The sequence below is a fragment of the Pholis gunnellus genome, assembly GCF_910591455.1.
Source record: "Pholis gunnellus genome assembly, chromosome: 8".
Classification (NCBI taxonomy): domain Eukaryota; kingdom Metazoa; phylum Chordata; class Actinopteri; order Perciformes; family Pholidae; genus Pholis; species Pholis gunnellus.
The window spans coordinates 20,094,207-20,120,017 of NC_136534.1; the positions used below are offsets into that span (position 1 = coordinate 20,094,207).

Consider the following 25,811-nt stretch of genomic DNA (forward strand, 5'->3'; position numbering starts at 1 on the left):
AGCCAAGTTTTTATAGCATGCAGGGAGGAAGATATACTCATTACTTCTAGTTTGGCTTAAAGGGGGGAAAAAAAGGGATTTTCATTGCAAGCACGCCCCGACACCCCTAATCATGACCGGGGTGCCCTGTACGGTGCAGAGCACAGGCTCCCGCCCTGACAGATTATCCGGTGTGAATGTTTGGGAATGATAATGAGATCAAAACACCTCACTAAGCTGGGAAGAGAGGGTGGAGACTGGAGAGGGCGGGGGAATAAGGGAAAGTGAGCAAGAGCGAGCATGGGAGAGGGTGAGCGATAGCTGCGATAAATTGCAGAAGCAGAACCACTTGAGCATAAAATTAGATTTTACAAATGTGTTGTTACCTGACAGTCCTCTGACAGAGGAGATATCACAACATTATAGGGCTGCATGAGTACTACTAATCGTATCAAATAAATAAGAATGCCTCTCAGCTGTGAGGGAGCAGGATGGATATTCAATATGGACAGTGAGTTAGAGGGAGAAATAACATAATTAAAACAGCCTTTCCCATTATGGACTCAAACATTAGAAGCCCAAATTCAATTTATATGATAATATATTATGATCCGTTAAAGCTGAACACACGACGCATTTGTCCAAATCCTGTGACACTTAAGACATTGTCAATTAACTTTTAATTTCACATTCTGAAGAAAAGGTTTTGGGAATTAAAAAATAACCGTTTTCTAATGGTGATAATTCTCTCCTCGATGTGCCTTTCTGTCATTATTTTACAATGTTTCTATGGAAAAGCTTCAGGGCGGTCTGTGCGGCTCAAGGACACATGTGTCGGACAAATACTTGACATTAAGTGGGCTTGAACCTGAATCATCTGTCTCTTCAATTACCAAACGGTCCTGCTTCTATCAATTATCGATATGCGATTGTTTGTAGATAAGAAATCTCTTTGCTTTGGATCCTATAATACAGTGAAACTGGTTGATGATACATTTACGCCGTCAGTGGTTAGAATAAATAAGTAAATAATACAACAAAACATACATTTACTACAAGCACAGCCTGTCAAAGTAGTACATGTAAATCCTCACTCTACATAATGGATTGCTGAGAGCATTTGAGGTAACAATTGTTTGCCATGTTATTGGTAGTTACAAATAGTGCGTTAAATACATCATTAAGACAAAGAAGACTGCATTAATCAGTCTGAGTGACAAATGGAAGCTCTAATTCAAGTCGGCTTTGCAGAGACACCGTGTGTGTGAGAGACAAGTCACGGAGGCAAACTTTGTCTCCCGTATGCTCCGAGAAGAAATAGTGTGTATGTGTGTGGAACAGAATAAATATATGAAGAGTTTTATTCCCCAAGGTAATAAATCTACGGGGAAATATTTTACCTGATGTTTATTGCTTGAGATTTCAAATAGATACATATGGTTGTATCAGTTATAGCGCATTGGTCTTCACACTAATAATGTCAGTAGTAATCTGTTGTAAGACACTTTTTATTATTATTTTATTTATTTTGGAACAGTTGGTTTTATGTTTTTTTCAAGTCATTTAAACTTCTTTGCATTCAGACCAGATGCCAGTGGGAGGAGACTAAAGCCAGATTTGCATGTATTTGGCATACGTGTCAGCCAAATACAAAAACTAACAGGATGCTCATTTCTTCATAATCTGGAGTTGTGAGGAATATTATAGTGGCATTAATTAATGGTTTTAATTTTAAGACAACTGCTGAATGAGTTTATACTCAAATATTTACAACCTTAACAAATGGATAAGATGTTGTGGATATCATTTAGGTGAGTCAGAATGTTCATTTTTGTCATAGTTTAAATATCCAAACCGTTGTTGAGGAGCTGTGAAACCGTATTTTCCTTGTCAGAATACATCTGATCGATTCACTGTCAAGTTTATGAAAAAGGAAAGTAACCCAAAACCAATCTCCTTACTGACAGCATGGCTCACGTTGCTAATATAGAGGGTCAGTTGTCGGGGCTAATTTGATATTCCTCTTCTGGTTTGAATAGAACATTAGCCCAGTGAAGTCTTAGTTGAATTAAACGAGACTATTGGTAAAAACCAGTCACTACATTCTGTTAAATGTGTTATCATTTACTGACACCTGATAAATTCAGTTATCAAATACAAATAATGTATATAAGAGCTACTTATATTTGATATTGAAAGCAGAATCTAGCAGTACTGTCACAGTATTTTCATACTACTCAATGACATTAGAATGTGTCCATTTATAAGTATCAGTGTTGTCCTACTATATGATTTTATAATGAATAAATGTTTTAAAGTGCTCAAACAGGCATTCATAAGAGCTTAGTATAATGTCATTGTTGACTACAATTGTTGAGGCTACAATGAAGCTGCCATTGAATTTAAGTGTCGGCTTTATTCTTCTATTTATATTAATTTTCATGGATTATCAGCGAACACAAACACTCAACAGCAGATGTCAACCATAACATGGGCCCTGTTATAGTGTAAGCTTCATCACTGCTTAGCTTACATAATCATCCACATTACCAAAAACCTTTTGAGAAGGCCTGACGACATTTATTAATTTCTATTAATTTTCACAGTGTTAATAGTCAGTTGTGGTGTTTTGCAGTGAACATGTGTGCTAGCATTAGCATGTCAGCACATACCCGTCAGTCGCTATCACACTTTTAGTGTAAACTAAAACTCCAATACAGGTGTTCATTTCCACATGCACACTTCTCATACGTGTTCCTCTAATGGTAACATTTTAAACAATAATTTGTCGAGATTTTAAATGATTAGTTAGCGGACCATTAACGAGAGGAATGACTCATCCATGCCCCCTTATTATTAAGGGTGGTTGGAGCATTTGGAGAAAGACACGGGAACACCTGAACAGGGTCACTGATTCGCTGCAGGGTTTAAAAATGTGGGCAAACACATTCACACTGACACCTAACAGGCAATTTTAGAGTCTTAGATTCACCTGACCTGCATGTGTTCGAACCGCAGGAGGAAAGCAAAGCAGTGGGGGAAACATGGGGAGAAGAACCAAAGCTAAGATCAAACCCGGAACCTTCTTGCTGTGAGGTGACTTTGCTAACTAATGAGCCAACATGCTGCCAGACACTATTAATTAACAAGTACCCTTAATTTCCTCTCATGATACTCATCATTGATTAAATCTTAACAGATCACGGGCCTGCTTTTTATTTTACCACTTGCGGAAAAAAACTGCCGTATTGGGTAAACCTAACCGCTGGTCTCTGTATTGTATAACAGTGAGTCCCAAGTGTTGTGTTGTTATCCATAATTATGAGGGAACATATTCTTCTCGGAATTGGCTGCATTTCCAAACGTTTGTGGCGGTTTGTGTGTGTGCTTTGTACTGGTCATTATTTGCAGCCATCATTGTGTAACTGAGTGTTGTTGCACATCCAGGGAGACAGGAAGCTATTCAGAGGGAGATTGGGAATCCCACCAGTGAAAAGAAAGTACAAAAGAGCAACACTCAGAGATGCAGTGGGCGAGCACGTACTGTATGTATCCAAGAGCATAATGAGCTAGTTTCATTGTTTGGGCTTCCACATTGGTTTGTCTGGTGGCAAGGAGTTTGTTTTAACAAGCAAATTGTCTCATAAAATGGAGGGCAATAAAACTAAAATATGTGCTCCATACACTTACAGTATATGTCCATCTATTATGGTCTATATCTAGCAGTTATGGACTTTTATATACTGTAGAAATACTTCAGTTTTGAGTTGCAGTTTTGGAAAAATAACTTACTGTAGTACATCTTATTTGTTGTCGATTTCGACTAAAACAATAAAATCGACTGCTCTGCTTTTGAACAGCCTCCCCAAAATGGAGTTACACGGGTTTAGAAGGACAAGTGAGGCTCGTTGCATCTGCAAGTAAGGTCAGATTGTTGCTTGGCAGAAAATAACAGAAATGTTATCGATCTTGCCTGAGATTTCATGTTGAACAAGGGCAATGTCATCACAGTTTTTACCTCAGTAGTAGAATGTGCAGATGCCAAACATGACCTTGCCTTGTGGGTACTGCATTCCTTTCAACACATATTGTTGGATGGAACAAAAAGAAAAAAATGAACTGTTTAAACTGTGAGATTTTTTTCAGCTGAAAATCAAAATGTTCTGATTCCTTGAGACATTGGATGTTAATCTGACCCTCTTTGGGTCGTGTTGTTGTGTCATTTTTTTAAGGACAGCAACACAAATGTTCACGTACACACCGATGTTTACATTACATTGCAAACAAATATGACTTCTCTAATCTTGGATGCAAGCCCAAACAATTGAATGAATAAATAATCAAACGGAAAGCAGCTTTGCTTTAAATAAAAAATCAGCAATATATTTAAGCTACTCTACATTTTTTTTAGGTTATTACATTTCATTAGAAATTAGAAAATCAGTAACATGACCAAGTGTAATATTGCAGAAACATGTTCAATTTCTTTGGCAAAATACTATTTTTCAACTGTATAATGTTTATCTTTACCATAATGTTGTAAAAGTCATCCAACCATAAAACTGAAATAGCAAAAACAACCCCGACATCAGTCTATTTTAATGTTGCTTTGTTTTGTCAGACTGTCATTCTGTCACTCACATCATTCTTTCAAGTCTTTACATGCAGTAGATGTTAAAAATAAGTATTTTCAGTGGTACCCAGTTGATTCCAGCCTTAGATGGCTTGCAGGCAGTCTGCCACTCCTTAAAAGCAGAGGGTGGGTTTATGCTTGTGCACTTGCCCACGTTGTTTGAACATAACATGTGGGGCTTTCATGCTACAACATGGACTCTTGGAAGGGCACGTACAGCTGAAACGTGCAACTTTTGATTTTGACTTGACACAGCTTGTCCCTGTCCGTTCCTTTAGGCCTTGCAGACCCCTCTGCACTCACAGCTTCTATTTAAGAATAAAAATCAGCTTCATTTTCATTCACACCACAGATTACCAAAGGCTTTCATTTACATGCAGGCCATGTGTTTTATTGATGTATAATTTATTAGCTTAAATAATAAAAAAAATGTTGCACTTGTAATCTACACTTTGGTCACATTTCTTAGTTGAAGGGTTTTCAAATCTTTCTGAATACTATGCGCTTTTGGTATCACAATTTAACAGTATAATATATACACTGAATGTAGCTATTACCGTGCAGTTGCCGGGTTAGCTGCACTTATACATCCTGGCTTTGTACTTTGTTAATACCTTTGCATCGTGTGACGAGGTCTTCAAATCATCTTAACATATGCTACGATACATGTCAGCACCGTTAAAACACCGCTGGATGAGGATTATCATCTACAGAAGTGTTTTTCCGGTTATTTGTGTTACTGAAGCATTGTGATAAAACCAGCAGTACAGATGTGTGAAAAAAAATTGGAAAATACCTGGAGAAAGTGACTCTGATTGACAGCTGACAAGCCTTATTTGTTATATCTTAATTCATTCTACACTGAGCAGTACTTTAGCATTAATATCACTATATTTTACAATACCACTAGTTGTCCCCACTGTCTGTTATTATCTGTGTAAAGTTAGAATGGTGCAGTTTAAGAGTCAAATTTGGGTCGTCTTCTCCTCACATATATCACTCTGTGGCTTTTGAATGCAGCTGATCCACTAAGTCCTCAAAGGACAAATTATGGAAACAGCTGCAATTAGCAGCTGATTTATATATTGTGGTAGGACCATAGAGACTAATTAAAGCCCTTTGTGTTCTTGTCTATTGGAGGCATGCTAATTTAAAGCCTTTTGACTGATTCACAAGAACGAGTCGGAAATTCATGCATCTCAATTTGCAAACGCCCACCGCAATAACGAACATTCGGTGCGGTTGTTAAAATGGGAACTTGTAAACATATTCCATAATATTCCAATCTCGACATCATTAGAGTAGATTTTGTGCGATGCTAAAAAAGAACCGCTTATCCCTTATTGGATAAAGTTGCGGGAGCTCTTGTACATTAAGGCTTCAAGGCCATTGTGCTTATGGCAGACTTCTAAAAAGGGAAAAGCAAATTATCCGCAGGATTTTCCTCCCAAGGAGCAGGTTTCCCCCTGTTTATTAAATTTGTTAAAGTGCTTCTGAGCAGTGCACATCTTATCCTCTTAACAGTCAAATTACTATATACTCCAGCAATTACTTAATGTACTCTAATGAGATTTCCCCATGAAATGGAAGGATTCATTTATTTTAATGTGACGCATTCCACCGGGCGGTTTATGCATCACGTCCCTTTGCAATCCAGGGAGGCTTTGAGTCATAAATAGTAAGATGAGCATGGCTTCCAGAATTGCCACTCTGCCTACAGGAGCCGAGATATGTGAGTCAGTGATCCAGTCACCGGGGGTCTCTTCAGGGGCATCAGCAGGTCACAGGTGCTATCTCCAAGCTCAGCTCTCTGTAACCAGGTATTCTCTAGGATTAGTGAAATAATACCGGGTTGGCAGGCAGTGTTTGTGTGCTAGGCCATGGGAGTGCAAAATCCTGAACACAAATAATACGGAAATAAATCATTCTGTGTTCTTTAAATCCCATTAGGCCTAATTAATGTAAAGCCTTTTTATATATATTTTTCCCCTGTGCCTTTTGATATATAATAATGGTGTGCATATGAATCCAGTCACTGTTTCGGAATAGTGTACCGAATTCAATATTTTTTTAAGATTATTTCAAGAAGTATTTCAATCATCCAATTGAAGGTAAGAATAGCAATATTCCAGTGAGATGTACTACAAGTTCATATACTCCAACAAAGTGAAGCAACTGCTGAAACCATTGGTTGATTAGTTGATCGTCATTCTGATCATTTCTGTCAATTATCAAGCAAAAGTGCCCAACATTGTGATGGGTCCAGAGACATTTGAGGATGTGCTGCTTTTCTCTTTGCTGTGGTCTTTGTTAGTTGGATATCTCAAGATCATCCTAAAGAGTGATCTGAGTCAAACTCAGCACAAAGAGGCAGCAGAAATAAATCTACTACGGTGATTTAGTGTTTCGAAATGTTGTGATCTCACTGCGGGGGGAAACAGGTTTCAAAGGGATGTCTCTATAACTTAAATGACGGCCATAAAGTATCAACTTTGTGAACTTTCTTCTTTTTTTTTTTTATTGCCTGAAGATGGCAGAGACATTTTGCTTTGTTATTGAAATGTGTGTTATGATGGGAGTGGAGGTGGAGGAGCCAGACTCTCTATAAGCTGATGTTCCTACAGGCATCTTTTAAGAAACTGTCTAAACTGTCTTCTTAAAGGCTGCAGCTGAGCCACAGAGGGACTTTGTTGTCTTACATTTGACAGTACTTGTAATGTTTCTTACTTTACCAATTACACACAAATGGTGGAACTTAGATTCTTTTTTTAAAGTTAGATGCAGAGGTTGACATGACAGGGAAAAATTGCCAAAGAAAATACTCTGACTACTGAATAATCTGTGTTAAAATGAAACGAAAATAACTGAATTTCCATACATAAATTACTAAATAGTTTGAGCAACACATGGGGGGGGATCACATCTTATATAAGGTCTATAAAGATTTGGATGCACATGCACACTTATGCAAAGGCTGCATAAAGTGTTCTTCACACACACCGAGTCACATCACGCAACCTTTTTATCTGGGTTTCCTCCGTAAGGGACAATTCAGTAGGAACTGGAAATGCACTTCCATCACAAGAGACATCATGAGATAGATATTGAAAGTAAACACGGAAGTTACAAAAGGAGTGTGAAGGTGAAGTTATTCAAATATCTGAGTTGTTTGTTTCAACATTTTTACAGGTAGATATATATATATATATATATATATATATATATTCTAAAAACATTGGATCATACATTTCTCAATATGCAAATGTTTTAACCCATGGCCTGTTAAACTTTTTTCAAGCTCTATGAAATACAAGCTTTCAGTTATATTGTTATACATTGCAAGTCTCCAAGGCCATCATTATGACATCATCATTTAAAGCTACAGAAGACAACTGTTTTCACACAATGAGTAGTGCTCTCCATAATAAATAAACTGGTCTAATATTGGTGGAGTCCCACTTCAAGTGACCTGAATTAAATTTGATATATTTTGGTTGTTTAAGCTCCATTGTGGGCCCTGCAAGTCCAATATATCATTAAAACTTCATTCATCAGGCTAACTATTGAAAAAAAAATATATATATATATATTTCTTTGCTCTATGCTGAAGGATGTATACAGCACTGATGGTCTGATACTCACCACCATCTCAGGCGATGCTCTACTTTGATGTGCACATTGACATGTTTTTTAAGTTTTGAGCAGTAGTCCAGCCCATCTAAAAAATGGAAAAATACTTTCCTTTGAATTTCATATAAAAGAAGAGTGCTCGCGTCCAGTTATCTGCTCCTACAATGTGGTCTTCCGGTGAAATAAAAGGACATTTTAATGGAGAGACAAGAGCCTGAGATATCCTGCTGCCCTGATGGACCAGACAGACAGACATACAGACACACACACACACACACACACACATACACTCCATAAATCCCATTATGGCTTTAGACTTCAAAGCTGATATTGGTTTTTTTCAGCATTCACTGAAAATGGAGAGGGTTGCTCCATGTTTGCTGAGCAAATTTAATACCTCATGTTATGTGCACTGCTCCCCTCAAAGCTAGTCCTAAGTGCAAACGCCCTCTCAATATTTTTCTCCATTTAGCCCTACCTGGAATTGTGTCTGAGTTTCTCCTTTTCCTGTGATTATGTTTTGAGAGCGATTTGTCATGGGCCTCACGTGTCTCTCTCTCTCTCTCTCTCTCTCTCTGTCTCTTGTTTTTCAGGTGGGATTTTCGAACAAACAGATGGACCCGTTTCACTTGTTAGCGCAGAGGAGCTTGCCTTTAAATTTGCTGTCAATAACATTAACAGAAACAGGACTTTGTTGCCAAACACAACATTAACATATGACATACAGAGGATTAATATCTACGACAGTTTTGAGGCGTCAAGAAAAGGTGAGTGGCTTGTTCGGATTGCATTGTGGAAGAGAATTAGTCAAAAGACAGCAAAAATCTGTTGTAGCTTTCATATCAACATCTGGAATTTATTGGAACAAATCTTCAGTATTTGTGAATCCTTTCTAAATGGACTGTGATTGAAGAGCTGACACACTGTATTCTCAAGCTGTCTTCTCTTGCTCCTCTCTAGCATGTGACCAGCTGTCTTTAGGTGTGGTTGCAATATTTGGGCCCTCGCATAGTTCGTCGTCAAACGCCGTGCAGTCCATCTGCAATGCATTGGAAGTGCCGCACGTCCAGGTGCGGTGGAAACATCACCCCTTGGACAACAGAGACAGCTTTTATGCCAATTTGTACCCAGATTATTCTTCACTAAGCTATGCCATCCTGGACCTGGTGCAGTTTCTAAAATGGAAAACAGCCACCGTCGTATACGATGACAGCACAGGTGAACAGACTATTATATTATTATATGATTTATTCTCACAAACAGGGTGCACATGTGCAAAGTATGACACAATAGGATTGCATTTTCTTTGTGACACTCATGGCCCTGTCTTCATGTGTGCCATTTCTCTTCCTCAGGTCTGATAAGACTACAGGAGCTGATAATGGCCCCGTCCAGGTACAACATCAGGCTAAAGATTCGTCAGCTTCCTCTTGACACGCAGGACACGAGACCCCTTCTCAAAGAAATGAAGAGAAGCCGGGAGTTTCGCATCATCTTTGACTGCAATCACCAAATGGCGGCACAGGTTCTCAAACAGGTTAGCGGGAGACTGTGGAGCACACCCTCCTGATGTTGTATCTTAGCGTTGTTCAACATTGAAAGCATTTGGCCCTCTTCCACACTCTCACTGGCACCAGCTGATTTCGCATTCAGATGATCAAATGTGTTGAGAATGAAAAGATGGAGGCTTTGAATTGGCAAGAACGCGGGAGGAGAGTAGCAGCAGAAGGTGTGTCGGAAATAATGAAGCAGCATTGAAACTCCGCTTTGAGAGTATGGGCTTTCCACTTGTGCCACCTGCTTGCTGAGACAACTACAGTCGTGTCCAACGGTAGATATCAAATCTAAAACTGATGTATTGATATTTGAGAACTTGTGGAAGATATACATCTTGGAGTGAACAATCTTATGATGTTAAGCAGAGAAACCTGTCATAATTTGATGTTGTTGAAAAGGGATCAGTTGTGATGCACAGCTGTTTATTTTTGCATCTGTTGGCATTTGATGTAGAGAGTAAAACAATGTCAATGTAATGGGTGGTTCTCACAATGGATCCTGGGCCTTCACCATTTGATGGAACCAGGTGTTTGCCAGTTAATTCTCTAGATTTAAAATTCAATCAAATATAGAACATAGAAAACAATGCTCAAAATATGCTTATTCAGTTTTTAGTGTTCAAGTATGGCCTTAATATGTTACTGTACGCATTCTGATCTTGTTTAAATGATTTCCAACTCTCTTCGTGGATGGCCAGACTTTCACATACGTCCCACAAACAGGCAAAAGATCAAAAATGCTTCATTATCACAACATGTTTTGAGACAAATCATTTTCCGTCACAAAGAACAGTATGATGCACAGAGTAGATATTGTGTAGTTGCTCTAATGCTTTATAGATGTCAGGAACAGGCTGGTGGATGCCCCCCCCCCCATCCACCCACCCTCCATTCAGTGTGCTGTCAGCTTTTGTCAACATGTTTACCAAATGCATCATCTCCTCCGAAGTTATTGAGATCTAAGTTGACACATATTCGCTCGTGGCCAGTCTGCACATCTCGCACCAAAGAATCAGTGTCCTCTTGAGAGAAGAAGTGAGAGAAGGTTTTGAGGCAAAAATGCTCCTGACAGTTCCAGTCCATGACCGCATTGTCAGGGTGCTGTGCTATAGCGCAGACTACAGCTTTTAAACTAAGGGCAAACAGGTGATTGGTTATGTGTTTGACTGCCTTTTGAGCATAATTGGTCAGTTACAATACAGCTCTAACGTGAATGTGTGAAAGCTTATGTTGCTCAATAATGTGCAGTGTGGTTGCAATTGAAGGGTTGTTTTGTTATGACATAAATTGTGCAACTGAGGTATATTTTCATTACTTTCATTCCATCGATTTGGTATGTAAAATATCAAAAATAAATGATAAATGTCCATCACAAGTAAAAAACCCACAGGTGACATATTAAATTAGCTTGTCTTCTCAAACCAAGAGATCAAAACACAAACATGTTTATTGGCAAAGAAACACTGCAAATATTGATATTTGAGTGTCTGGAAACTTCTGAAGGACTTTAGAGATTAAAAGATTCTAACTGTCTGTTAAATTCGGTTACAAATAATATTGCAGTACACAAATCTCTCAATACAATTTGGTGTGACAGTCATGTAAAATAACTTTCTCACTAAAGGAAAAGTGTGGATATCATCTTGGTTTTGATTTGCAGTCAGCAGTGACAAAATGTACCAGCCACTGAACTACAGTCAAATAAGACGTTCAGGCGGCTCCATTTACAGCTTTACAAAAAGGTTGGTCCTATCCAAGACAATAAGGAGCATTCAAAGGACTGAACTAAAATGATGTGTAATCGGACTTGACTGGTACAGCAGCTGCACGCGTAAAAAGGAGGATCTGACGCGACTATTTTAAAAGGGTTTAAATATCAAGTGCTGCATTATGCCCTTGGAGTATTTCGTTTTTCATGCCATGATTCTTAACAATCTCGGGTCCTGTCTCCACCCTGATGGGTTTACCTGCATTAAACCTGCCTCTGTTCAGTTATATTCCCTCTCAGATTGGATAAGAATGAGGAAGACCGGTCCCCGGTGTCTTTTAGAAGAACTCTGTGTGCCCTTTATTGTCATATGTTTTTTTGTATACTATATTTATCCCGTTAAGGGGGAAATTTGTCTCTGCATCTGACCCATCCCTGTATCAGGGAGCAGTGGGCTGCCCATGACAGGTGCCCAGGGAGCCGCTAGGGGGTCAGTGTCTTGCTCAAGGACACTTCGACTCAGAACACATCCCGGCCAAGGACCGAACCGTCAACCCTCCGGTTTACCAGACAACCGACATATGGAGGTTTACCAAAATAAAAAACATTGATGAATAGAAATGATGACAAAATTATGTAGTATAATATTATTAAATGTGCAAATAAAGGGGAAATAAATACTTACACAATACAAAACGTGACACAAAGTTTCAATGTCATGTATTTGGCTTGATGTCGTTAGATGGAAAAGGGAATTTGTCTCAACATAAGCACAGCATCTTATTTATATAACCTTGGCTGTTTTTTTCCACGACAGATGGTACAATTAAATAGGCAGAACAGCCGCCATGGGAATGTGGGGCCTTTGAATGTAGATTGAGTGAAACAAGTGGCAGTGATGGAGCGTTCGGATATGAGGCAAAGATTACCGAGCTCTTTTGATTGAAGGCTCTCTTCTCTGCTGGAATAACGTCACGTGCCCCAAGCCCTTGCGAACCATTTAAATGCATAGAAAAGCATCAAGTGCTGCTGCTATTCTCTGTAATTCTGTGGACCACATATGGTGCAGGAATCCCGACAAGCGATAACAGAAAGTTGTCCACAAAATGATCAGCGTGTCAGTCAATATGCTCATTAAAACCTGGCTATTTTCCTCTTTAATGATGAAGTCTTTTTGTGCATGCCTTTGATATTGTTTGTTCTGACTGTGACGTGAAAAATGACCATTTTCTCTATCCCGTCTCTATTCATTCACAACTTTCTTTCTCATTCTCTGTCTCCGTATCCTTTCAGGCCCAGACCATGGGGATGATGACAGAGTATTACCACTATATCTTCACCACTCTGGTAATGTACCATGCCTGTTAATGCAAATAGAGTCTCGTTTGTTCTCATCTCCCTACCGCTTGAGTTTTTGATGAATAGTGGCTAATTGCCAATGGGGTTTGGATCCAGTCCATAATATCAATTTTGTTTGACAAGCTGGAGGCATAATGGCGTCTCCAGCGTGCTGTAGTAAACACTGCCCTTTATAGTGAAGTTAAACGAAGTCAACAGCTTGAGACTCAAAACTGAATGTGGCTCCGAAGTTAGAAAGACCAAAATTGATCTACATTCTATAAACTAAAAGCTATATATTTTTAAGTGGAAATCATCAAAATGTGGATAAAATGGTAGCACACATTCTACCTTCATGAACGAATAGAATAATGTTCACTTTTTGTTGATTTAACTTTAAGGTCACCGTGGACGCTGCAGTCTTTGGTGCTGTCAAATTGTCTTGTGTTATACTGACAGGTGTTTCTAATATTTTGTCCACCCCATGAATATCAATGAGGGCAGGCTAAATAACTAACACGCTTATGTATAGTGTAATACAATTCATCAGCACCACAATCCTCCAAAATAATGTAATATAAATAAATGTTGTTAGTTTTCGTCTAAAAAATATATATATATCGACAGCCTTATCTTAAAATTTCAAATGATTTAGGCGTGAACATTTTCAGTAACAGATATATTAAACGTGACTTGGGTATGTCACTACTTCATTCCCATCTTGAGCATTTTAAGTTCCCACTCTGATAAAAAAAAAAAAGATCTCCCGTCTGACTAATACAAGCAGACCCAGCAGGGAGCCGTTGCTGCTCGTCACTGGGACGCTGCCTATCTGGAGACAAACAGACTGAATGGGAATGAATACCAGCATGATCTGTGCTGTTCCTTTCACTCTCTGTTATCATCAGTGTTTCGGCTTCTCTCGTGCACACACACACACACACACACTCCCTGCCTCTCCGGACTCATCCAGTCTGTTGTGATAATGTGACGTGACACAAAGGTCCAGGCATCATGTGTGTCATCTTTCACACTCGACACAGCGTGGCTACGACACTGTTCTGCCATACGTTGTGTATGTATTGCATTGTCTATTGCTTAAAAAAAGGGATTCAAAAAAACTCCTTTTTATTGTCAATATATTGGTTCATGTGTTTGAGTGGAACAGTTTCCTAATAGATGGAAGGAGGAAATATTTACAAGAGGATTCACTTTGAAACTTTCATTTGATAGGATTTTCCACGACAACAGCATTTTTTCACATGAAGGCAGGATATCTTTATAGAATCAGGAGTGTGGTATCAATCTGATGCTGCAATAAGCTGTCATATTGATAGACACACCATTAAGGAGATAACACCTGGCGGCTTGATTTGATCCAAAATGATGAATACTTGTGTGGTGTACATGGCAATACAATTTCCTCTCGATGGAATCCACTGCTGTCTGTGTTTTATCTGCCGAGGTGACGGAAATGCCGACTTATTAGAGCGTGACAAGGCAACAGCAGTGTATGGGGATAATAACTTCCTTGTCCTCTAAAATGAGTCTGTCATAGCTATCTTTGAGAACCTGAAGCTGAGAACTTTGTTATGCTTGCCACCTCCATAACACTTCTGTATATATGCACTCAGACACCTACAGCATGTTCTCCGGGTAAAGATTTCAGTGTAATGGTGCTGTAGGATGTTGTGTTTTAAATGGTGTGTGTAGAAGGCAGCAACGCAAAACAAATAAATAAGTGAACTAATAATTGGAACAAGTCACTTTTCTGACATGTCACAAAAGAAGAATTATATTTTTTACAAACAATGCTGTCCCAGTTAGTTTGGATTCTTAGCTTCAAAGAGAGAGGAAACTTGTAACCTGATCTACTTTTCTGAGCTTTATTTAACGTCATACAGAACAACAGCGATTTACTTTGATCTCTGTTCACAATAGACATTACTGCACCACGATCAGGTGGGAAAGAAATAAAAGAGGAGAAATGTTTCAGATACTGGCGGCGACCGTTCCTTAGTAAGTGTCTTACACGCTGTCGTTCCCCCAGCTCTAACCCCACAGGGTGCTAATGAAATATCTATGTTCATCCAAATGTATTTCCCAAGCCCCCTGGCCTATTCCGGCACGACATGTGTCAACATGTGACTTCACACTTCAGCTACAATGGCTGCCCCAGAAATTACAGCGGCTCAAATTGAATTGCTGAGGGAAGTTGCCAAGGGAATGCAAGCGTTGAATTATTAATATGATCCAATGGAATTTGTGTTTGTTTTTATTCTTGTTCTTTAATATGTCTAAGCTACAGACAATAATTACTCCCAAATAAGAAATTTGCACCTATAAAGATGAACATGATGAAGAAAGACAAGATATATCACAGGCTTGTAGTGTGTGCAGTGTAATTCACTATCACGTAGGCACAAAAACAATAACAATTTGTCAATTCTAAAAGGGTTTGCCAGCAGAAAAGCGACTCCGCCACCAGAGCCCTTTTATATTTCATTTATTACACAGACACTGCTTCCAGACACCATGCTTAAATCTCCTGATTTGACATTGAAAACTACTGTGTTTCTCCTCCCTTTCACTTCATTTGGTCTTAATATAGCATCTCTTTAATGAGCAGCTGTGTCATTCTCTTTTCATGTGAGGAGAAAGCATCCAGGATGAATACTTAAAACGAGGATGCTTGATGCTGGCAGACTAAACAAGAATCCGTCTTTCATTATTGTTGTCTCTCAAAAGGACCTGATGGCCATTGACCTGGAGCCATATCGCTTCTGTGGTGTGAACATGACCGGCTTCCGCATCCTCAACGTGGATAATCCCCAGGTCGCATCCATTGTGGAGAAATGGTCGATGGAAAGGCAGATTCCACCTAAGCCTGAATCGGGCCTGCTGGAGGGCGTCATGACGGTATGTTTTATTACTTTTGTGTTCCATCTAAAGTCAGTCACAAAAATGTCAATATAAAAGGGACCACCGCATCTATCTATCTGTCGGTCTATCTATCATGGCTTTTGCCCATGGTAAGAAATGGCTTTAACCTTAACACCAAACCATTAACAAACAACTCTTTTACCTCAGCAACTACTATCACTAGTTACCATAACCACTTTAATAATAATACACTTTCTGATCTATACAACAGTTTGACTCTTTCAGGCTGTGGCTCATGTATGAAGAGAAATGAATGATGTGAGAGATTCAGCGACAGTTCGACGAAATTGAATGGGGAAGATATTTTAAATCATTTTAAAAGTGGTATGACTATTAGTACCATACTGACTAGTCCAGCCCCTAATAAACAACTATTGTCCTGGAATGTGTGCACCCCCCAATGCCTCCTAATTACTCATGTTTGTTGTTGATTAGAGAGGTTAGAAGACTAAAACCAGTCAAGCTTTCATATAGCAGAGGTATGCAGTATGTACATAACTTAATGGACCATGTATATATACAAGAGGTCTCAGAAAGGACAAGCTGTCGCGCATTAAACCCATGAACAGCATAACAAGAGGAAAAAACAATCACAGTATTGAAAAGAAAAACTCAAGAACAGCACAATACAAGCACACAATCATAAGACTGTACAAAAGAAATTAACATATAAATCATCCAAAAGGTAGAATAAGTGAAACTATTAACATAAACTTTAAAAGTCAAAAAAGTTCACTGATGTGCCACCTAAATTACTGAAGAGGAAGAAAGACGCCACCTCGTCAGAAGAGTATTCCTGGCTCTGCTCTGGCTTGTTAATGGCAGGGTCAAATATTGGCAAGAATAGCACGAATCCACTGGGTAATCTTTTACGCTTTCAACTGTACAGATGGGGTATGATATAATGCTGTGGAGAACATTCATTTAGCCCTTACACACCAATTATCCCTCAGACACACCATTCTCCCTTCACATTGTTTCAGCACAGGTGCATCCCTTTACAGCCAATCTTTTTCAAATGGATCGTTTATAACGGATAATGCACCATTGTCTCAATATGTTTCTAGGAAAATGATAGGGACTTTGGCTTACTCCAATGGCCACGCTGTCCAGATATCAAACTCACCACAGCCCGTTTGGGATGAGACAAGACATGAATATGCTACAAACAAATCTGCAGAAATGTAATTATGCCATCCAAACAGAGAGATCTTTATGGAAGGCATCCAGCCCTTGTTGAACTCAGACCAATAAATAAAGGCTGTTCAGGCTGTTCTGGTGGAGAACTCAGACTGTTATAGATTGTGTAGCTACAGTTGTGTTGACAGTAAATATATGTATAGTCTGAAATGAATGATTATTAATTTTAGTGCAGGTGTTGACAAACAGTGGGCCATTTGTGACGTATTGACTCGTTTGTGGTGTAAGTCTAACATTTCATCAATATAGACTTTATTTAACTAGCCAATTTAAGGTAAGCAATTATTTATATTTCAAATGTTCTTTTAATTTGCACTTCTCATTGTTATGATATTACACATTAATCATTTAATTCCATTAAAATGTTTCCTATATTATTCTGGAATTAAGTTTTTAAAGGTCTGTAATCCAAAATACAAAACTACAGTATATGCTGGCCATCACCATGAGTTCAAACGAAAAGGATTGTTAACCTGCTTTTATATATATATATATATATATATATATATATATATATATATATATATATATATATATATATATACATTTTAATAATTTAATTTTGTATGTTAATACATTTTAATATTGTTGTACAAAGTACACCTTTAAAGACTCCGTCATGTAATAAAATGAAAGACAATTATAAAGTATATAATTGATCTGAACATGAAATGTCTGCACTAAAAAGTGATTTGAGAAAAATCCTGTCAGAATTGCATTGGGTGTTTCCATATTAGTTTGATGGTGACCAAACCATTATTTATGTATTTCCACAGGCATCAGCTGAATTAATGTTCACCCCTTATTCCAGACAGATGCGGCTCTGACCTATGACGCAGTCCACATTGTATCCGTCTCATACCAGCACGCTCCGCAGATGACGGTAAACTCGCTGCAGTGCCACCGCCACAAACCCTGGAGATTTGGAGGTCGCTTCATGAGTTTCATCAAAGAGGTGATGGGACATATTTGGCCTGCTGTTATTTGATTATTGATATTATAGCATAATGACTGAGTGGTGAACATGACAATAGCAGTGGATTGTGGACTGTGTAGTCATTTGGGACTTCGGATCTTTACCCAGCAAATCAATCATATCCACAGACAAAGCAAACCAAGCCTTGATAGACACATCAAAGCAGTGTTGTTGTCAGCTTTATAAATCCCCTGTATTCATAACCAGAAAAGCACGTACTGTAACCTTTTGAAAGCACAACTAGTGTAGTCGGCTCTTATTTAATCTAACATGAGAGTCTGACACTGCATCAGAATACACAAACAAGCCTGTGCAAAATGGCAGATTAAGGGTGTGCAGAGACGCTGCTATTTGTATCTTGATTTGTTCAAACAACAAAATCATTTGTATTTTTATTTGTCCTGGGTGTGGTTCATAAACGGTAGGAATTCCATTTGTTTTTCTCTCTTTATAATTGCCACTATTATCTTAAAATTAAAGCTTTAACCTCCTGGATCTACTGTAATTCACACAGGCTTCGCCCTCTAACCAGGATCCCTCATCTGTGGTAACTGCCCAATAAATTTACATATACCCACAGTGCAATCAAAATGATGGCTATGGGGGGCTGTCCATATAAAATGGCAGCGCTAAACCTCTTTCCTCATCCACTTATCATTAGCAAAATGGCTGACAACTTATGTTCAGTGCACATGGCTTTGTCCAAAGATTGTGTCCTGCACAGGTTAGGTCTTTGCTTTTGGTTTACGTGCCTCAGTGCTAAGCATCCTGCCGGCATATACAAGTCCCAAGCATGCTTTTTGGCTTATTTTCCAGGGATGATCCCTCTTGAGCTTTACAGTGATGACAGTGAGACTGTGGCCATAGATCTCCTGAGCCCTACTCACCTAATCATAGCATGACGACATCCCTCTCCGTCGAGATGCTAAAGACGTTTAAAAGTAAAAATGCTACAACACTGAGGAACCAAGACCAAAGTAAGAGGAAGCTGCCATTGTGGCTGTGGCTGGCCATCTTCAGATGACACAAAAAAACATAACTCCTCTGTCATACTGTGCCATTGCCTGGCCTGCAGTTTTCCTCAAATCAGAAAAAGGAGGGAGCAGTGGGTAAGCAGTCTCTTTCACATACTGTAGGTCCACTGATCTGTACCTTCAACCCAGGTGCACAGAGGCATGTGTGTATGGCCCCTCATGTGAAAATACAACCTGTATCGCTAGAAGCATCTGCTTTGAAAGAAAGTATGGATAAGTGGAAGGTTCGAAATGGCCACCGCTGGTGGTTCCTCAAAGGCTTTTCTTCATCAGCAGAGCCATGCGACATCCTTCAGAGAGCAAAGGCTGATCTTCTATAGTGGCAGCAGGCTCGTTCTCTCCACTGGTATTCAAAGACAACCATTTCCTCTTGAGCTGCAAAGATAGCAGGGGTTGGATAGATGTTTTAAACCCTCATCCTTTCTGTTTAGGAGCAAGGATGACAGTCCATGTGTATTCAGGTCTTTCTTGAGGTCTGTGCGTTGCACTAAAAAGGGACTTGTCAGGATTTAAGACAGGTGCTTTTTGTTTTCAGTGCAGCACACCAAGACCAGTGTTGGCTACTGTCCACAGCTATCTATAGTTTTATTAGTTGGGTGTCTTGTGTCTTCTGGTCTTCTACTAAAGCAGTCTCACTTCGCCACTCCAGAGAGACAAGTTAACAGTTATCATGCATTGCCCGTTAAGTTTATAGAGGCGTCTTTGACAGATAAACCTGTGGGAATCTACGGTAACCCTGGCTATATAAATACAGCTGGGAGTCTCAAACCAGCCTTCCCTGCTGCTTCCTTTAGGTTCTGAAGGAGGTGGTGGTGAGGCCAAGCCAGGCCTTTAGGGATGAATTGAAAGTACATGTAATCTGATTTTCAGTATGCAATTTGGTAAAGAAATTGGCGGTCAAGCCTACATTATTGAGGCCTGTTGTCTGTCTTTATAGAGCTAGAATTACAATGTGTAGCCATCCATTTGTAACAACGTATCAACAAAGAAAACATTACTGCATCTTTATTTTTAGTATGCTGGAAGCTGAGAAAATGCAAATGCGAAATCCTTACACTCATGACGTGGCTGTTTTCAACCATTGCTATCATACCAAGAACGTATTGTGTAAAGTGTAAAATTGCGCTCTGGAATGCCCCATATTATTATGTTTCTCAGCTTCACATCGCCAACTGGCACAACATCGATGAAAACTATTGTTTGTGTATGAGTTGTAGCAGCAATTCCTGCTTGTCTGCCAAATGTGCAAACATAGTATCGCAAAGGCCTATACCATTACAATGCACAACAAACAATGTCTTGTGTGGTGGATAAGGCCAGTTGAAACAGTGAGCATTGTTAGCTACCCCAACGAGCTGTACTATGAGCAGCTATAGTGCCCTGCAGTGATCACGACTAAAGCCAGTGAAATAGTATTGCATTGTCCCTGTACAAACGGACTGTAGTGTTTGGTTATGAAAACACATACTCTGGGCTGATTTACACTCTCTTCTAGACAGGCGTCTGACATGTTCTGAAGGTCGACTTGGCCCTTCGGGTGGGATGTGGCTGAGGCATTTATGTCACTCTCTGAATTAGAGCTGTTTGAACATGCCACCCACCTCGGTGGCGATAGGCCAGATGGAATGAGGTATGAGGGGGTTTGAAAAAGGAGAGTGCCACAAATGTATCCTTGAAGCTTCGATCTTCTCACAACACATTCTGGCAAGCTACAACAAAGACAAGTGAGAGCTATAGCCTGTAGGGTTGTGACAGTTTGGATTTTTAAAAATCATAAAAGCGCAGCAACTCGACACACAAGGATTGATTACTCTATTGCACCGATAATAATTTGAGATCTAGTGCCCGCATCACAGACAGTGACTGAATGAAAGTGACACGGCCAGACAACTAAAAACCTGTTTATGCGGAAAGATCACAAGAGACAAACAGAGTGAACGAGTAAGCTAAAAGATATATATGGGCATGCCACTTTAAAACAGGACCCCCCCCCCCCCCCCCCAACAGTTGTACAAATCAGATACAGGTAAGAAGCATTAGCATCACGAGTGCTTAAAGATGGCTATCTCCATTAGCAACAGTTTGAGAAGAACTGGTGGGTATCAGGGAATCGTAATAGGGGATGGGCAGTTATGTGTCCACCACACATCCCCCCCCCCCCCCCCCCCACCACCACCACCACCCCCTACCCAACTCCCCCATGGGGAATCAAGCAAAGGGAGGTGGTTGTTAATTAACTCCGTAGTCTGGAGGGAAATGCGTTGGAGGCGTTGAGATGTAAAATGTAATTAAAAAAAGGAAATGCAACCTGTACGGTTTGTGTTTGTACTTTTGATCTAGTAAGCTAGAAGTTAGTGGGTGTTGTAGTGTGTTGTGCTTTGTTGATAGCCGTTGTACATCGCTCTCTGCTTATTTGTTTATAATTGTTTTTGTCATATTGTAATGTGTATCAAATTCTTTGTTGTAGACAGTAGGTGTGAACATGATATAATGCAATGCCTTCTAAACTACAGCCTCAATACTTGGCTCAATCAGCATCTCTTATAAGATCTGATTGGACAACAATTAGGCTTCATAAGCACCCCAAATGTATTGATTGCATCAGATTGTACGGGTTTAGACTCTTATGTGCAGTATTCTACATTACCAAAACAAGGTTTGTAATGTTAAACTTACTACATGAATGTGTTTGAATGAGTATAAATATGTCGACATATTATCTTTCAGTCCCACTGGGATGGTTTGACGGGGAGACTGTCATTCAACAAGACGAGTGGTCTACGTACAGACTTCGACCTGGACGTCATCAGTTTAAAGGAGGAGGGACTTGAAAAGGTACATTTTTTGTCTCTTGAATTTTTTCTTCGATGGAATAAAAGCACAGCAGCAATGTGTCACCCCATGCAGTGTAAAATAAAGTGGAACCTCTGTGATGAATATGCCATAAAACAAGAATTTAATGGATTATTGATTTCACAAATACGTTTCAGATTTTTTTCCACTTGATGTGGAACGAATAATGCAAATTTGACGGTATCATTTACCTCCTAACAAGGAGGCAAATTGGCTGTTTCAACATAAGCATAAGTTAGTGGATCATAAAGCAAATTGGATTAGGGTACACATTAGGGTGTTAATTGCAGCCTCTCTTAATGATGATTTGAGGTGATGCCCAAAATGCTGTTTGGTGGTAATGAGCTGTATAAACATGTTTTACAAAAAAACAACTAAAAGGTTGGTAATGTAGAACTTATTTTATTATACTGGAAGGCAAAGTACCCCCTGGACTATAACAGCTTTTCTCTACTAGAGGGCTTTCATACATTATGAATACATCAAATAGGGATAAGTCCCATTATGACTTCCTCAAGTACTCCCTAAAGGCTCCACGCTATAAAATAGCAGCAGCTTTTCAGCTTGTAACCCTTCTGTTCAAGAAAAAAAAAAATTGCTGCTTTGAAATGATTCTTCTTTTCTATTTCACTGGCATCTTGTCCTGCGTGTGGTCAATTAAGTTGAAGCACAGACATCTTGCAAAAGTATTTGATGCCATATTAACATCTTGTCATTGTGTCTGTGACAAATCCCACGCTGGAGCATGTTAGCGTTGATCCAGCAGCGGGCGGAGGATTTTTTTCTCTCGTGTATATCCGTGGAATCGGCTTTAACTGTTTGAGCCGGTTAAGATGTGGACTTTTCTCAACTAATCCATTGTAATTGAATATTAGCCCAAGTTTGAGCTTCTGCTGGAATTATGAACAGGTTCTCAGAGTGCCACTTCCACTCAACGCCAGCATACTCAGGAGGGTGAAATAAATGTAATGCTCTCCATGTGGTTGCATGAGTAAATAAGTTTTGAATCAAATATTTGGCTAATCATGTTTCGTGAATGAAGCTAATTGTAATTGGGTACAATTAGAAGAGAATCTTGCAAAGCCGAAAGCATTCAGAGATATTTTTAAATCTCTCTCCTGGAGTCCTCTTTGGTTGTGTGACAAGCTGTAACTAATGTGCTTTTCAAATTAGAGCACATGCCTCTCTCTGGATTAGGCAGGGAGGACATTAACAGACGTTTTTCATGCTTTTTTTGTGGGGGGGGGGGGGGGGGGGGGGGGTGTATGTCTTTAAATGGATCGACCTCAAGGACAAACCCCATTGAATATTAAAAGCTGTGTCTGTAGTAATAAAGAAAGCAAGAGGGGTAGGAGGAGTGTTTGGTGGAGGGCTCGACTTGCAAACAGAGATTGTTACCGACAGCCACAGGACTATTTGTGCTAACGATATGTTCCAGAGTGTGTCCCTACAATATGCAGAGCTTTTTGCCTAAGGGCTTCTTGCATGTATAAATCCCTTTATTTCTTCAAATCTCTTGGTTTATCTCACTGCGGCTGCAGAGCAAAATTACTTTTACAGTGCAATCCAACCTGCGGCCCCATGCTGTACCTTCATTCCAATTAACTGTAACCTTTTTTTGCAATAATTGCTATTTTAATAATGTTCTGCTCGTTTTAGCACCATTGTTTAGCCTTATATTTGTGTTTCATGCACTTTTACACCACGTCAGAAACCAATACCATGAAGCATTATTTGTCTGCTTAAATTGATTCATGTAAAATATGGCAACATCTGCATGAAAAAGTGGCACAGCTTTGTTTGAAGATGAGGGAAGGTAATTCAGTTTACATGTTTTGAAAATCTCATTGCAATCTACAGTATCTTATTCTGTTAAAAAATATATTCGTTGTTTTAACATACAATTCATCAAATGATTCCGGTTTCTTTGATTTGCCCATCATGCTTGATTTCTTTCAAGATGCACCTTAATACCCCCTGCTTTCAAAAACAACCTGGCTTGCTGATATAAAGGTGACTCAGCCAATCATCTAATGCTGCTGGAGATGTGTTCAACCTGGCACTTGTGTGGGAGACTGGTTGGGGGGGGGGGGGGGGAGTCTGCTGGGGTCATAGCACACCAACAGACACAGAACACTTAGCTACATGCTTTTCGTCTTCTGCAGGTGGGGAAGTGGAGTACGTCGGGAGGTCTTAACATCACAGAAGTGCCAAAGCGAAAAGGGATGAACATCACTGATTCCCTAGCTAACCGCTCTCTCGTCATCTCCACCATCCTGGTAGGTCACCTGTGTAGCCTTGCGTAAAATATATCCTACCCTTCATGTCTCCTCAGTTTTCTGTCACGTAATACACTGAAATTCAAGCTTTACAGCAAGGTCATATATTTAGCTCTTTCCAGCATTAGCCATGTTTTATTCTATAGTTATTGCAGCATTTGGAAGTAGTACGCTCAATTTACATTCGCTCATTTACCTGGCTAGCTTACGAGTTTCCCCCACTGTGGGTAGGCCACTACTTAAGAGTTTAGACTAACGTTGGTGGCTCTGTCTTGCTCTTTATTTGTATTAGGGGAAGTTTACATTCCAGGTTCACCAAACAAATTATACGAAATGGCTTTAAGTTTGTCCAACTTTTTGGTAATCTTCTACTCCTTTTATTTCTTATTTCTTTAAAAGTGAAATAAGAATATGTAATTATATAAAGTACACAGTACAATTCTAAATTATTGCTTACTTGCTCGGACAAAAAAACACAAACTATTTCTAAACTGCCATATAAAAACAATGCTATTTCTGTGTGTGACATTCAGCTCTTCAGTATGATCATGTATGTAGCCATCTTGTGTATATTTCAACGAGCAGTGTGTGAAGGATTTGGTGGCATTTAGCGGTGTGATTGCAGATTGCAACCAACTGAATACCCTTGCGCTCGCTCCTGCCCTTCCAAGACTGCAGTAACGTGACCCGCCAAGTGCAATGCAGTGGTAATGCTTTTTGCCTTGTTCAGAGGCCATCATTACCTTAATAACGCTACTATAGGAGCAACGGATGTCAGACAGTACCACGGTTTTGCACTCTGCAGGTCAAAATGCAGTTTTGGAAGTGTGTTGGAGTACCATGGTGGCCTTCAGGTAACATCAAAACGCAAAGGGCTTTGTGTTTGGGCTACTCTAGAAACATGGCGGTGCAACACGGCGGACTCCGTGAAGAGGAACCACACTCTATGTAGATATGAAGGGCTCATTCTACGTTAACAAAAACATGATTCTTAGTTTCAGGTGATTATTCAATGAAAACAGAGCTATGAATACTATGTTCCATTTCTGCTAATAAATCCCTGAAAATGCACACTGGCTCTTTTTAGACACTTTTTACAGGGTTCAAATTATTTTTTTAAGTTTAATTAAGAAGTGAGACAGCGCTTTCAACCACCTCATTGAGCTAACTTGAGCTTAATTAGCTAGCTAGCTACATCTGATGAAAGAGACGGTAATGAGAAGTCTGCTTTTGTCTAAAACCAAGGGCTCATTGTTTGAAAAAAATTCTAAGAATTTTAAATGTGGGATCTGCGACCATCATTATAAACTGCATAAGTATGCCGTGCAAGAATGGGAGGCTTTACAGGTTTAGTAACAGGAACCTAAATTATCCGTGATTCAGACTAGAATCTAAAGTCACATCATGAGCATGTTAAATGAGGCCTGGAGCACAAAAACAACAAAGTAATAGACAGTTACACAGAATGAACTATTCTTGAGAACGCAATAATTACATGTGCAGATAGAACGAACTAGATGAACCCTCCCACAGCTCCCCATCGCATTCATTTGATCCCTGGTTGTATGTACTTAACGCTGTCACTGGATGTTGGGGTCTTTATGGAGCTACCAGGGAGGTACTGACACAGATTCTCCCCCTCCTGCACCTTTTCAGGATAGATATACAAGCTGCAACGATAA

The 25,811-nt window shown here is 39.5% G+C and overlaps 1 protein-coding gene across 1 annotated transcript in view; it reads left to right on the forward strand.

Annotated features, from left to right (window-relative positions):
* Positions 1-25,811, forward strand: part of grik3 (glutamate ionotropic receptor kainate type subunit 3) — a gene marked incomplete at both ends in the record, with an annotated part of 87,359 nt that overhangs the window by 38,726 nt on the left and 22,822 nt on the right. The window contains 8 exons of the mRNA XM_079164285.1: positions 8,836-9,009; positions 9,203-9,460; positions 9,598-9,779; positions 12,800-12,853; positions 15,593-15,763; positions 17,799-17,942; positions 21,725-21,832; positions 24,016-24,129. Coding sequence (XP_079020411.1) covers positions 8,836-9,009; positions 9,203-9,460; positions 9,598-9,779; positions 12,800-12,853; positions 15,593-15,763; positions 17,799-17,942; positions 21,725-21,832; positions 24,016-24,129 — 1,205 coding nt within the window. The remainder of the gene's footprint in view (positions 1-8,835; positions 9,010-9,202; positions 9,461-9,597; positions 9,780-12,799; positions 12,854-15,592; positions 15,764-17,798; positions 17,943-21,724; positions 21,833-24,015; positions 24,130-25,811) is intronic.